The 14,328-nt window shown below is 42.8% G+C and overlaps 1 protein-coding gene across 10 annotated transcripts in view; it reads right to left on the bottom strand.

Moving 5' to 3' along the window:
* r3hdm2 (R3H domain containing 2) overlaps window positions 1–14,328 on the bottom strand; it is a 304,603-nt gene that overhangs the window by 22,769 nt on the left and 267,506 nt on the right. For all 10 annotated transcript variants that reach the window (XM_080218004.1, XM_080218002.1, XM_080218006.1 and 7 more), the window contains 4 exons: window positions 13,553–13,710; window positions 8,900–9,051; window positions 5,253–5,353; window positions 837–1,006 (listed from right to left, as the gene is read on the bottom strand). In XM_080218004.1, coding sequence (XP_080074130.1) covers window positions 837–1,006; window positions 5,253–5,353; window positions 8,900–9,051; window positions 13,553–13,710 — 581 coding nt within the window. The remainder of the gene's footprint in view (window positions 1–836; window positions 1,007–5,252; window positions 5,354–8,899; window positions 9,052–13,552; window positions 13,711–14,328) is intronic.

Genomic DNA, 14,328 nt, shown 5'->3' with positions numbered 1-14,328 from the left:
TACATAAATTTATTGTTGTACTATTAACTGAAAACTATTAGAATGCTTTTCTACGTGTCCTATCTTTCTTAATCTTACCTATTTCTTCTGCCCAATTCTCACGATCCAATTTTGAACTGGAAACAACATTCCAAAAAGCTGGGTTCTTAATTAGTCGATTTGTTTGAACTTAATTAGTTTATTCAGTTAGTTAGAAGTCCGGAATGGAAAGACTAGCATAATCATTTTCAGGCCAATCTCTGATGTATAGAATATGAACAGAGATGTCTAAAGGAGTGTACCCACCAGTGTCCACATCCAAGACCTAACAGTGCATGATCAAGAATCTCAACTGCTGTATTACAGAAGCTGGAAATATTCAGACGTGAACTTAGTTGAGGCAATGACCCAGTGGTATTGTCGATGGACTATTAATCCAGAAACTCAGCTAACATTCGGGGGACCTGGGTTCGAATCCTGCCACGGCAGATTGTTAAATTGTAAATTCAATAAAAAAAGTCTAGGATTAAAAAAGAATCCATAATTAAGAATCTACTGATGACCATGAAACCATTGTTGAAAAACCCATCTGGTTCACTAATGTCCTTTAGGGAAGGAAATCTACCTGGTCTGGCCTACATGTGACTTCAGAGTCACAGCATTGTGGTTGACTCTCAACTGCTCTCCAAGGGCAACTAGGGATGGGCAATAAATGCTGGCCAGTCAGCGACACCCATGTCCCACAAATGGATGAAAAAACTAATTCAAGATAATGCTGCAATCAAAATAAACACAAGGTAAATGCTTCAGGCGACAGGTAAAACCCACAAGTAGCTAATTAAAGATGAGCAGGTTACCTGCGTGGGGTTTTCGGGGTTGTAAAGCTCAGTTGGTTTCTGCCCTCGCTGCTCCACACTATAGTATTTACACTGGTTCCACTGCGGTAACAAGGGGGGTTGAGGGGGCTGAGGGCCATTGGGTACACTCAGCTGCATCACCACAACTCCATGACTGGGTGCTGGCACACCTGAGGTGGGAGAGGAATGAAAGCAAAATCAAACTCCGCAGTAAATTAGACAGACAACTTCAGAGTAACAGGCAATAACTCATTACGACATAATTTCACTCAAACCTTCATGTAAAACATACTCACCTCTCTGAGAAGGATCAGTCGGCACTTGCTGTGACAAAATCTCATCCAAAAAGGGTTGGTCAGAGCACAGTTCAGATGTAATGAATCATTTTATCAGTATCCCTGAACAAGTCATGCTTGCATACATTTTGTAAACGTAGCCATATTCTTTGCCTTCACCCAAGTCAATAAGGTAATGGGAATATAGTTTAAAACCTCAATATTGGACATCTATGATTGGAGGTTTACTTTGGTTTTAACAGTTGATTTGTACAATCGCCTCACATATTTGCAGACTCACAATTACTTTCCAAAGTAAAATTTTGAAAAGATTGAATACTGCATACGGCTGAATGTGAAACCTGAGAGATTTGACTTAACACTGGTTAAAATCTGCTTGTCAAACTCAGTGAAAAGATACCACCATTTATAGTGCTGCTACTTTGGAACTGTTCAGTGTAGTGCTTTTTGGGCAGTGGTGTAGTAGCATTGTCATTAGACTAGTAATCCAGAGACCCAGGTTCAAATCCCACATGGCAGATGGTGAAATCTGAATTTTAAAAAATCTGAAATTAAAAAGTCTACTGATGATCACAAAAGCATTGTTGATTGTCGTAAAACCCAACTGGTTCACTGATGTCCTTTAGGGAAGGAAATCTGCTGTCCTTACCCGGTCTGGCCTACATGTGACTCCAGAGCTACAGCAATGTGGTTGACTCTTAAATGGCCTCAGGGATGGGTGATAAATGCTGACCCAACCAGTAATGCCCACACCCCACGAACGAATAAAAAAAAAATCTGGTTTGAGAACAAAGAACTGGTTGTAAAGGTGCAGCAGGTAACCAAGTGAAATACAGTACATAAGCAAATCAAAGGCTGTTGGAACACAAGATGTTAAGTCCCTTCCCTGTTGGAATCAGGGAAACATAAGATTGTACATCAATGTTGGTCAGGTTTTTCAAAAAAACAAGTACTTGCTGGAAGAGCTACTGCAGTTCAGGATACTATTTGAACGCCTGGTAAATAAGAACAACTGATCAATTGAACCAGGCACACTGATTTCAATTTTGACCGGGAGGCAAGTTCAGGATGTTCTTAATGCAATAAGACAAATCATAGACCACATTTCATCACAACTATCGCAGATTGTTGCATTCAAAAGTAACAAATAAAATAAAGAAGGCAGGCAATGTTTGGTTGCATGCCCAATTAGGTGAACTTGTTCGTGCTTTAGTCTGCAAAACTTCTGAAGTGTGTACAGAATGAAGGCACAGTGAGGGCGGCAGGGCATCTGGGACCTTGGCAAACAACAGAATAAACAGCGTTTAATCAAAGAGGTTACAAGATTGAGAGATAAACCAAAGAAGAATTGAGGAGGGAGGGTGAATTAGAGTGGGTGAATTCAATGTCAAATCAGGTATAGAAAGAGAGGGAAAGAACACTTGGAATAAGAGACAAAAAAAGGAAAAGAAAGAAAATCAATCAAATTTTACATCTTAAAAATCTAGAGCAATTCGCAACCTTAAGGAACAAGACTCCACATCTATAATTGTTTACTTACTAGGCAAGAGAGGCTGACTGGCAGCCATGACCAATTATCACATCATTAAAAAACTATTCATGCCAAAGATTACCAGGCTTAACTTTCTGTGGCAAGATCAGTGGGCAATTAACATAAAAAAGCAGCAACTTCATGCAAATCACGGAGAGGTTAAGGGCGAGATGTCACTTCCCCGAAACTCGTGGCAATCCGTAATTCATGGCGTATCTCTTTCTCGCGTCAAGTCGCTGATCGATTTGCGCACCAACAGCAACAGTTTGTGATTCACGTGCCATTATTTATTCAACTCACTCTGTCCCTGTATTAATTTGGTGCTGTCTTCAGGTAAAACCCGGCCAAAATTTAGAGTGAATTTAAGATTGCAATCATTCCAAGCTATATCACAAATCATTTCTCTATTGATCCAGGACTATTGGAGGACATGCATCTGCTGGATTTCTGTGATAGCGTACATCCCTCAGCAGCTAATTAAACGGTTTCAGGCGCTGATGCCAAAGATTTATGCGTTCACATGTCAGTACCACAGAGACTTGCAACCTAGATACCAGAAATACTTCAACAGCGCTCATCTCAAGGGTGTCAAAAGATGACTTTAACTCTTGCTCATTGCCCACCATCAGCTACGGAACTTTGAGGGATTAGTGAACTGCAGTTTATCAATAAGGCAGCTCCAATTACTGCAGTACTTCAGTTCTAATGTTACTGGATCACGACTTTTGCATTTTCTATATTTTATATTGCAATAAGGAACATTCACCCTTTTTGGAAAAAAAAACAAAGCAATTCATTACAACGCAGGCAGAGAATATTAATCCCACTCATTCCCTCTAACTCCCTCTTTGTTGCCGACAAGGGCTCCAGTACATATTTCATTGCAACATTGAGCATAAAGGACAGGGGTGATCAGGCTTACAGTTGCTAGGTTGTGACGGAAAGGCAAAAACTGCTCCTGGAGCACCTCCCTGAGCCAACCACTACTACTGTGAGAAGTCAGGTTAGCCCATCAGCCCTTTTATTTCAAAGCTGTAGCAATCTGGATAAGGAGGGAACACTTCACAGTACCGTGGGACTACTTCAGGAGGAGTCCAACTCACTCTTTTTAAGACTGAGCCAGCTTTGAAATATTTCTGCTTTAACCATATTCTTCCCCCAGTTTAGTACAGCAGCTCTCAGTCCTGCCCAAAAGTGTTATTTACAAGTTTTTTTTCTGTCAACTGCACTGTGTCCTCAGTTAATTGTGCCCTTTAGTCCCAAATGCAGCCCACTACAGCAACCACAGCACTGTGAACCTCTTGGTGCACTTCCTCAGAAAACTGATTCTAAAAGCTTTGCATCAATATAAACATTCTCCTCTGCAGGAGCAACTAATAATCACTGAAGCTGGCTCCAAGTTAGCAATGTAAACAGTTTGGATCACTGCACTCAGAACTAGCGGAGATAATTTCTCTTCCACAACTATCTCTGGCAAAGCAAAACTCTGATGCAGCAGTTGTGCCTCACAAACAGTAGCTTAGCTCTGATATTTATGGCGAGATGGGAAGGTGACAGGGGAGGCTGAAGAACCCTGCTAGGTCAGGAACTCAGCAAGGTCAGAGACATGGAGGCCCTACTGAACTTAGCAACAGAACATCTATCATTATCTACGGGAAGGCCATGGCCTAGTGATATTATCGCTAGATTATTAATCCAAAAACTCAGCTAATGTTCTGGGGACCCGGGTTCAAATCCCACCACAGCAGGTAGTGGAATTTAAATTCGATAAAAAACGTCAGGAATTAAGAAACTACTGATGACTACGGACCCATCGTTGGAAAAACCCATCTGGTTCACTAATGTCCTTTAGGGAAGGAAATCTGCCATCTTTATCTGGTCTGTGACTCCAGATTCCAGAGCCACAGCAATGTGGTTGGCTCTCAACTACCCTCGAGCAACTTGGGACGGGCAATAAATGCTGGCCTGCCAGTGACACTCACGTCTCACAAATGAATAAAATAAAATCATGCTTAGTTTCCCAGTCAGTGGCCATTAGTACACAGGAGAATTGAGTCTATTAATTCAAGGATATTTCATGCATCTGGATTTTGAGAACATACTTCTGTTCACTTTTTGTCACCAAGTTTTTAGCATCTGCTAAGCTGCCTGTTTGCATGGTAACGACAAAAAGTACAGTTTCAAATGCTCCATGATAAAGCCGTGGAACGTAAGAACCACAACCTGAGTCTGGCAACTGAGCTCCCCAGTATAACTCCTCAAGCTACTAGGTGACTCTGAATTGGCCTTTCAGCCAGAAACTTGTTCTAACCATTGACCGTTTCAACTCATTCAGAATCATTTGTTGCTGGCTTTTCATTATTCACAAATAACGTCTTCGCAACTAAAATTCTAGCGGAGAAATCTCCCATTGTATGTATTGTGCTGTTTGCCAATTCTGCTCAGTACCAACACCAACGGAGAAGTTAAGAGCACATACATGTTTCTACACAAGACGCTCTGTCAGAATGCGAGCACTGAAAGCTGCTGATGCTTTGCCACGTTGATGTGTGCTAATCTGAACATGTGCGAGAGTAAATTTGCACTAACCTGTATATTGTTGCTGCATTTGCGCTGGGTTACAAGGAGAGGGAGACTGAGGCATCTGGTACTGCTCTGGACCAGGTGGCTGAAGGAATCCAACCGATTGGCTGAAAAAGTTTTGCCCAGTTTAGTTTTATACACAGCAGCTATTACACAGATCAACTCACACAAATCTATCGATATCATTAAAAGTCTTGCATCTAGCGCGTGTGCGCAGTGTCACACCTGAAAGTGTGGCCTCCGAGGAGTCACACCTTAAAAGTGTCACACCTCAGGGCATCACACCTCAAAAGCATCATATGTCCATAGGGGCAAAACAAAAAGCACAGCTAGCTCAAGTAACTGTTTATCTATTAAGTTACTAAAATATAATTGAATAAATATGAACAAAAGAAGAAAAAGTCCCAATGAGGAACAAGTAACCAGCAGAAAACCCAGCAATCAAATACCTTGTTTTTTTCCCCCAATGCTACAAAGTGTCTGCCACAAAAACAACCAAATAAATCACTCAAAATGATTTCTTCATGTTGGTTTTGGCTACCTTTTTCACTCTTTACTGAGGCCCCTTTATATAGCTAGCAACAACATCTATGAAATAACACAAAAATAATACAATTTTGGAATAAAAATCACTAAACTTACCCATTCAGTTACTTAACATTAGAAAAGGTGTGCAAAAAAAAGTTCCAAGATATAGGCCAGCTTTGCTGCCTGGGGTTTGAATCACAAATTGCACCTTGGATGCTGGGGCTGCCACCTAAACTGGAGATTCTGAGAGCCACAGGTGCGTTATGGGAGCTGGCTTTTCACCAACTCCTGCAGAATGTCACTAGACAGAGTGCGCCGTAGCAAGCTGCAGAAACAAATCGGTGGGAACAAAAACTGTGACATGCATGTGTACATATGTGATAAGAGTTGCACTGTGGGATTTGCAATGTTTTGCTCTTTTCCTGTGGACCTTTAATGATGAGAAAGGATTAGGACAAGCCATTTCACAGGACACAATATTTGCCAAAATAACTGAAACTGGAGCAGCAGAAAGAAAATATTCAGCGCTTTAGCCAAGTGGATAAGTAAAAAATTCAGAGTTGTCAATGTCCTTCTGTCTCATAAATGGGGCCTAATGTTTGCGCCAGAGCTGCAGAGTAACGTTTGAGGCAGTTTGGACATTGCCGCATGTGTCAGCTAGGCCCAGACTCTAGCAAATGACACCTATCCAAGGTGCCTGGCATTGTAGAACTGAGAGTGTGGACAACCTTTTCTAGTGCAGTGTGCCATCAACACAAGCTTCAGCCATAACCAGAAATTCACCACAGAAAGCAAGGCAGGCAAAAAGAAATATTTTATCATGTAGAGCAAACGTTGCAGGGAGAGAATAAAAAAAACCTGTATTCACATTGTGCTGTTAATATCAAAAGAAACCCCAAAATGCTTTGCAGGAAATTAACTAAAAAGTTCAAGGCAGAGATATGAGGAGGGAGGTTCAGGGAGTGTCTTAAAGCAGGATGAATGAAGAGGCAAATGGGTTTAGGGAAGCAAATTACAAACATAGAGCTCCTGCAGCTTGAAGGCAAATCTGCCACGGTGGGACAAAGGGTTGCCATACAAAGTGCGCAAGAGGCCAAAATCAGAGGAAATGGCAAGTTGGGGCTTTGGGATTGCTGGAAGAAATGCAGGTGAGCAGGAATAAGACGGCAAAGGAATTAAACACACGGATGAGAATTTTACATTTCAGAGGCTTGGGAAACTGGAAGCCTATGTTGGTCAGTGGTGACAAGGATGATGGCCGAGTGGCACTTGCCATGTGATAGGATGCAGGCAGCAGAGTTTTGGATGAACTGAAAGGCGGAAGGAAGACAGGCTGGGAAAGCGCTGGAGTAATTGATGGGGTTTCCAGCAGCAGATCGGCTGGGGAGGGCGGGAGACGGCCAAAGTCATTCAGGGTTAACAGGATGCTGAGGTTTCAGGCTGGCGCTGTAGCTGGGGAAAGGGATGGAACTGAAGCAAACGGAGCCAAAGGTTACAAATTCCACCATGTGAGGTCAAGAATAGTTTTGGGTGCAAAAAGCCAGAAATAAGGAGTTCAAAAGAGTAGAACACCCAAGTCAGTTTTAATAAGATGGTTGATAAATAATATTACCAATACAAGGATGAGTACAGTGTGCAATATTTTTACCTGGCTGGTCATGATATATTGCTGCAGTAAATTTGCTGCATTACAGTGACGAGCGAACTGCTATTGCGTTCAGGCTGTATTGGAACCATAGTAAGCATTAAAAAGCACAGTTCAAGTCCAGCACCACTTGTGGCCAATACCATGGCAGATTTACTTGTACTCAAAAAAATATACACGAGGATAATAAATTCAAGATACTTGAAGCAAGTCTTTATATACATGTTTTTCCAACGTTATAATGCTCTTTTTCTTCACACGCCTATTAACCTCCTTCATTTGGCAAGGCCAGAACTACAGATTCATTATGAACATAGAACATAGATCTATGCGATCATCTAGATTATGCGATCATCCTACTCCTCGGTTCCTCAGAGCAACATGCAATTTGGCTAATCCTTGATGGACTTGATCCATTGGCGATCTCCCAAGTTATGTTGGCCAAGCAGTGAATTGAACCTGCAATGGGTGCTCCCCATGGCTTGGGCAACCCTTCATCAGGAGCTAATACTTTGTCAACTGCCCATGAACACATTGCAAGAAAAATACAGCAGTAGGTAAAGATTCAAAAAAATAGTTCGTCTTCACGATGGCTGTACAGTGCATGAAGAAAGAAAAGTACATGTCACAGGAATCTGCATTCACATATATGTTATGCTTACACAGTGCCTATAGAAGGAATACACGTGCTCACATTTCTTGACATAGCTGTGTATTCACTGGGAGCAAGAGAATTTCAATGCTTGAAGCTGCTCAACTTTCCCTGTCACTGGCTAATCACTGTGCTGAATGAGCCTCCAAGTTGCTTGGTATTACCCAGTTTCAGGCCAAGGTCAAACATCACTCTTCTGGATTGAGATATATCTAACACGTGCTTATGTCTGCTGTAAGGAAGCTGCACTGTGTCTCACAGGGAAGGTGTGCCTTCTTGCTAGTAGCAAAGGGGTTGTGTCAGACTGCTTGCTGTGGCCTTTCGGTGAGTAGAACCAACAGTGGCCCAACCCTCTGGAACTGCAAGGCTGGTCACCATACTTATGGTCACGATACTTCTGGCAAGCTATCCAAAGTGGTTGAGTGCAGGGCTTGAGCAGAGTGTTCACCCGTCTATTTGCAGTCCCTCCAGCATTAATCTGCTACGAAGAGGTTATAGTTGCGCAGCTGCTGCTGTACTCTGCATATTTGCTGCCTCTTGTAGATTTTGTTGCAGGGGGTCTACCTTCATACCTCTTACCATTCAGTGAGAAGAGCTCAGTTAGCTTTTACTCCCCAGCACTGCTTCAGCCTTCCTTTACTGATCGACTTTAATTCATTATTAAATACAGCAATTACACACTCGTGGAAAAGAAACAGGCACATTTAAATTACTTTGCCAAGTCACTGATGACACAGATTAGAAATTATATCTCAGTCTTGAGTGACACCACGCTTCTTAAAGCAAAAGGTCTTAACCAGGTGCTTTGACTATATAACAATCTCTTACCTTGTGCTATTTTGCTGGGATGGTGGAATTACACTGTAATATACGGGTACTCCTCCAGCAGGCAATGTTCCCTGGACAGACTGACTGGGTACCATGACAGGCTGCTGGTAGGTCTGCTGTACAACTACTTGAGAGTCACTGGACATTGGCACCTGTGTAGTAACAAACCAATTGAGAGAGAGAAAAACACACTACACAAATGTTTAAAAGCAAGGGTTTGAAGTTGCTTAGAGTCATAGAATCCCTACAGGGCAGAGAGAGGCAATTCAGCCCACCGAGTCTGCACAAACTCTCCAAAGGAGCATCTTATCCAGGACCTCTACTCTGCTCTATCCCCATAAACCCACGCATTTGTCATGGCCAATCCACTTAACGTGCATATCTTCGGACACTAAGGGACAGTTTAGCATGGCCAATCCACCTAACCTGCACATCTATGGACACTAAGGGGCAATTTAGCATGGCCAATCCACCCTAACCTACACATCTTTGGACATTAAGGGGCAATTTAGCATGGCCAATCCACCTAACCTGCACATCTTTGGACACTAAGGGGCAATTTAGCATGGCCAATCCACCTAACCTGCACACCTTTGGACACTAAGGGACAATTTAACAGAAATAAGGCATGGAACCTATACAGATTAAAGGGGAGGAGGTGCTTGCTGTCTTGAGGCAAATCAGAGTAGATAAATCCCCAGGACCGGATAGGGTATTCCCTCGGATCTTGAAGGAGACTAGTGTTGAAATTGCAGGGGCCCTGGCAGATATATTTAAAATGTTGGTATCCATGGGTGAGGTACCAGATGATTGGAGGATAGCTCATGTTGTTCCATTGTTTAAAAAAGGCTCAAAAAGTAATCCGGGAAATTATAGGCTGGTAAGTTTGACGTCAGTAGTAGGTAAATTATTGGAAGGAGTACTAAGAGATAGGATCTACAAATACTTGGATGGACAGGGACTTATTAGGGAGAGTCAACATGGCTTTGTGTGTGATAGGTCATGTTTAACCAATCTATTAGAGCTTTTCGAGGAGGTTACCAGGAAAGTGGATGAAGAGAAGGCAGTGGATGTTGTCTACAAGGACTTCAGTAAGGCCTTTGACAAGGTCCCGCATGGGAGGTTAGTTCGGAAGGTTCAGTTGCTAGGTATACATGGAGAGGTAGTAAATTGGATTAGACATTGGTTCAATGGAAGAAGCCAGTGAGTGGCAGTGCAGGATTATTTCTCTGAGTGGAGGCCTGTGACTAGTGGTGTGCCACAGGGATCAGTGCTGGGTCCATTGTTGTTTGTCATCTATATCAATGATCTGGATGATAATGTGGTAAATTGGATCAGCAAATTTGCTGATGATACAAAGATTGGAGGTGTAGTGGACAGCGAGGAAGGTTTTCAAAGCTTGTAGAGGGATTTGGACCAACTAGAAAAATGAGCTGAAAAATGGCAGATGGAGTTTAATGCAGACAAGTGTGAGGTATTGCACTTTGGAAGGACAAACCAAGATAGAACATACAAGATAAATGGTAGGACACTGAAGAGTGCAGTAGAACAGAGGGATCTGGGAATATAGATACATAACTCCCTAAAAGTGACGTCACAGGTAGATAGGGTCGTAAAGAGTCCTTTAGGTACACTGGCCTTTATAAATCAAAGTATTGAGTATAAGAGTTGGAATGTTATGGTGAGGTTGTATAAGACATTGGGGAGGCCGAATTTAGAGTACTGTGTACAGTTTTGGTCACCTAGTTACAGGAAGGATATTAATAAGGTTGAAAGAGTGCAGAGAAGGTTTACAAGGATGTTGCCAGGACTTGAGAAACTGAGTTAGAGAGAAAGGTTGAATAGGTTAGGACTTTATTCCCTGGAGCGTAGGGGAATGAGGGGAGATTTGATAGAGGTGTATAAAATTATGATAGGTATCGATAGAGTGAATGCAAGCAGGCTTTTTCCACTGAGGCTAGGGGAGAAAAAAAACTAGAGGACATGGGTTAAGGGTGAAAGGGGGCAAAATTTAAAGGGAATACTAGCGGGGGGATTCTTCACACAGAGAGTTGTGGGAGTGTGGAATGAGCTGCCGGATAAAGTGGTAAATGCGGGGTCACTTTTAACATTTAAGAAAAACTTGGACAGGTTCATGGATGAGAGGGGTGTGGAGGGATATGGTCCAGGTGCAGGTCAGTGGGACTAGGCAGAAAAATGGTTCGGCACAGACAAGAAGGGCCAAAAGGTCTGTTTCTGTGCTATAGTGTTCTTTGGTTCTAATTTAGCATAACCAATCCTCCTAACCTACACATCTTTGGACACTAAGGGGCAATTTAGCATGGCCAATCCACCTAACTGACACAGCTTTGGACACTAAGGGGCAATTTAGCATGGCCAATCCACCTAACTGACACAGCTTTGGACACTAAGAGACAATTTAGCATGGCCAATCCACCTAACTGACACAGCTTTGGACACTAAGAGACAATTTAGCATGGCCAATCCACCTAACTGACACAGCTTTGGACACTAAGGGACAATTTAGCATGGCCAATCCACCTAACTGACACAGCTTTGGACACTAAGGGGCAATTTAGCATGGCCAATCCACCTAACCTACACATCTTTGGACACTAAGGGGCAATTTAGCATGGCCAATCCACCTAACCTACACATCTTTGGACACTAAGGGGCAATTTAGCATGGCCAATCCTCCTAACCTACACATCTTTGGACACTAAGGGGCAATTTAGCATGGCCAATCCACCTAACTGACACAGCTTTGGACACTAAGGGACAATTTAAAGATCACTCTGCAGAGTAGAGGTCATATGACCCAGGGAATCAATCAGGGAGCAGAGTGGGGGATCACTCTGGTAAGTTTCTGTTCCAAAGTCTTCTCGGGAGCTGGCTGCAGGCATGAGGCTGCAAGCCTCTGTATAGCCTTATTCGAATTATTAGAGCAACTGTTCAGGATAATGTTTTCAAATAGTTGGTTGGTATGAAGAGACAGTGACTCAGTCTATATGTGCTCTCAACTGCCTGGCCAGCTTGTATTCTCTGTTGTGCAGTATTCTATCTTCCCAGTCCCCTCACCAGCAGCAACTCCTGGCCCTAGCCTCCTAAACACCCACATTTTTAATTGCATTCCTTATCTCTACAGCCTTCACGTTAGGAAGCTCTCTGTTCCTTGTCTTAGCTCAGTTACAACCCTGTCTACCCATAACAGACTTTGGGAGACAAAGTAATAAAAAAGCAAAGGCAAAGAGGTACACAGAAAGTCAAAGATGCCTGGACAGAAAGCTGAGATTTACCAACAAAAAAAAAGTATTAAAATGATTTATAGCAAAGGTTTTACTCTAGGGGCCGAGGCCTTCAAGCAACGTAAGTTCAAACACTGAACACCAAGAGCTCAGAATCAAGGCTAATGCAATTAGACTTCTCTTTCTCGGTCCATTTCCCCAGCACCTCCCCACCACCCAACCAACTTCCAGGTCACACACTGCCTCCAAGTTATCTTTAGGACACTAGCTACACTCACTGAGAGTTACAGAATTTCCCTGGTAAAAGAAATGAGGCAGCAAGACTTGGAACGGTCCATGAAGTAAAAGGTTCGTAAGAGTCAGAGTCCCACAACAGGAACAACTGTGACTGAGTAGAGGCAAAATAACACTATTCCTTCCTCTGCGAGTCAAACTCCTCTCACGTGGTCCGGGAGTTGCAGGAGGTGATCAAAGGGGACTTCGGAAACAGCTAGAGGAGGAGGAGGAGGCCCGAAGTGAGACAAAACTGGGCTTTTACCACCCCCTCCTTGAGTGTGTGGAATTCATCCTCTGAAGCTGATGCAGTTGAACGGGGCACAGCACTGATGTGTTCCCATGAAATCCAACTAAAGGACGCCAAAGAGGATCAGTGGGGTGCAGGGCTAAGTGGAAACAGCAGGCTCTTTTGGACATTAATGTATTGCCAAACGCAGCTTGGAAACAGCTTGATCACCAATGATAGAAATCAGGACAGCACCCCTCGCACCGGACAACACACACCAGTAGCATCAGCTCAAGTTTATTCTTGTCGGTGCTGGCTGCTGCAAAACTAGTGCCCCAGATTGCACCTGTGGGCAACAAGCTATCCAAATCAAACGGGGATCTCGGGTGATTCACTGGATGGATGCTTTTGATCAGCTGTTCTCACGCTTGCACTGCGTGCAGTCCAACAAAATGGTTTCATATATCATAGATGCTCCCAGAGAACTTTAACACAGAAAATTTTCCATCTTTACATTGAGAGATAGTGAGGACACTGGCATTCTGCTCCATCAACTCACCAAACGCAGCAACAAACATTTGATTGTCATGCTGAACTAATCTTTAGAAGCATAAAACTCCTCACTAGAGAAAGGCGATGGTGCCCCCCCCCTCCCCCCATTATTTTGAGGAATGGAGAAAAAAGGCACTAGCATGAAACAAATGGTTAAAAATCACAAGCAAATGTTTTGTTCATAAAATATGCTTCACTAACATACGGCTTCCTGGGCTTCTGAGTGAAATGTTCAGTTCTTCATGGTAAAGCCAACGTTCTGAATATTTCACTCCAAATGTAATCACATTGATCCATTTGCTGAATGTGTTTGACTTTTTTAAAATTAGGTTTCTGATTGTTTGCCTAGATTACCTGATATGATGGAACAGATGAGTATTGGACCATCATCCCTTGCATCTGGTTTCCCAGATTGCTTCGCTGATTATTCATCAAGCCTGGTGTTTGGGGTTGTTGTACACCCATCATCCCTTGGTAGGTCTGCTGCTGGTTTGGTATCACACCCTGTAAACCTATGTTCCAGAATAATAAAGAGTGTAAGAGCTGGACCACAAAGACCACCAACAAAACCACACGACAGGGACGAGGTTGAAAGGAATCTCAATAAGAAACACCACTGTCATAATAAGATGGCTTCTCCTGCTGCCTTGAGGCTTCAGTAAGATCAATTATTACAAAGAACAGCGTACACATGCCTCCAAACAAATCCTTTACCTACAAAGGAATGGTGAAAACAGTGCACTTACCCCGCTACCTCAGTCCTGCAGTTAAACATTTTCCTTTTACTTTCAAAACTAATTCTAAAGGCTGCCCCGACAGTGCATTGGATTGGCAGTTATTGACCGAAATGTAAAAATGAGGAAGATCACAGGTTTCACCTCCAGTCTGTGTTGAGATAATTGATCTCAATCAGAGTACAACTGGTCTCAGCTTCCCTAGGTTAAAAGAAGAAAAAAAAACAGCCAGGGTTCTGGCTGTTCTGTGAGCCCTACTGTAAGTGTGTTGGCTGAGGTGAGAAAAGAATCTGGCTCAACTAATGGTGTCTTTATAGATGGTGCTCACTTATAATGCCTCACACATTGAATAATGACAATTTGGATCTGGTACCAGAGGCAACTAGCATGTGAAAC

This window comes from Carcharhinus amblyrhynchos, chromosome X (assembly GCF_965287045.1).
Source record: "Carcharhinus amblyrhynchos chromosome X, sCarAmb.v2.hapA, whole genome shotgun sequence".
Classification (NCBI taxonomy): domain Eukaryota; kingdom Metazoa; phylum Chordata; class Chondrichthyes; order Carcharhiniformes; family Carcharhinidae; genus Carcharhinus; species Carcharhinus amblyrhynchos.
Note: the sequence above shows the minus strand (reverse complement) of the source record. Positions and strands in the feature narration are given on the sequence as shown.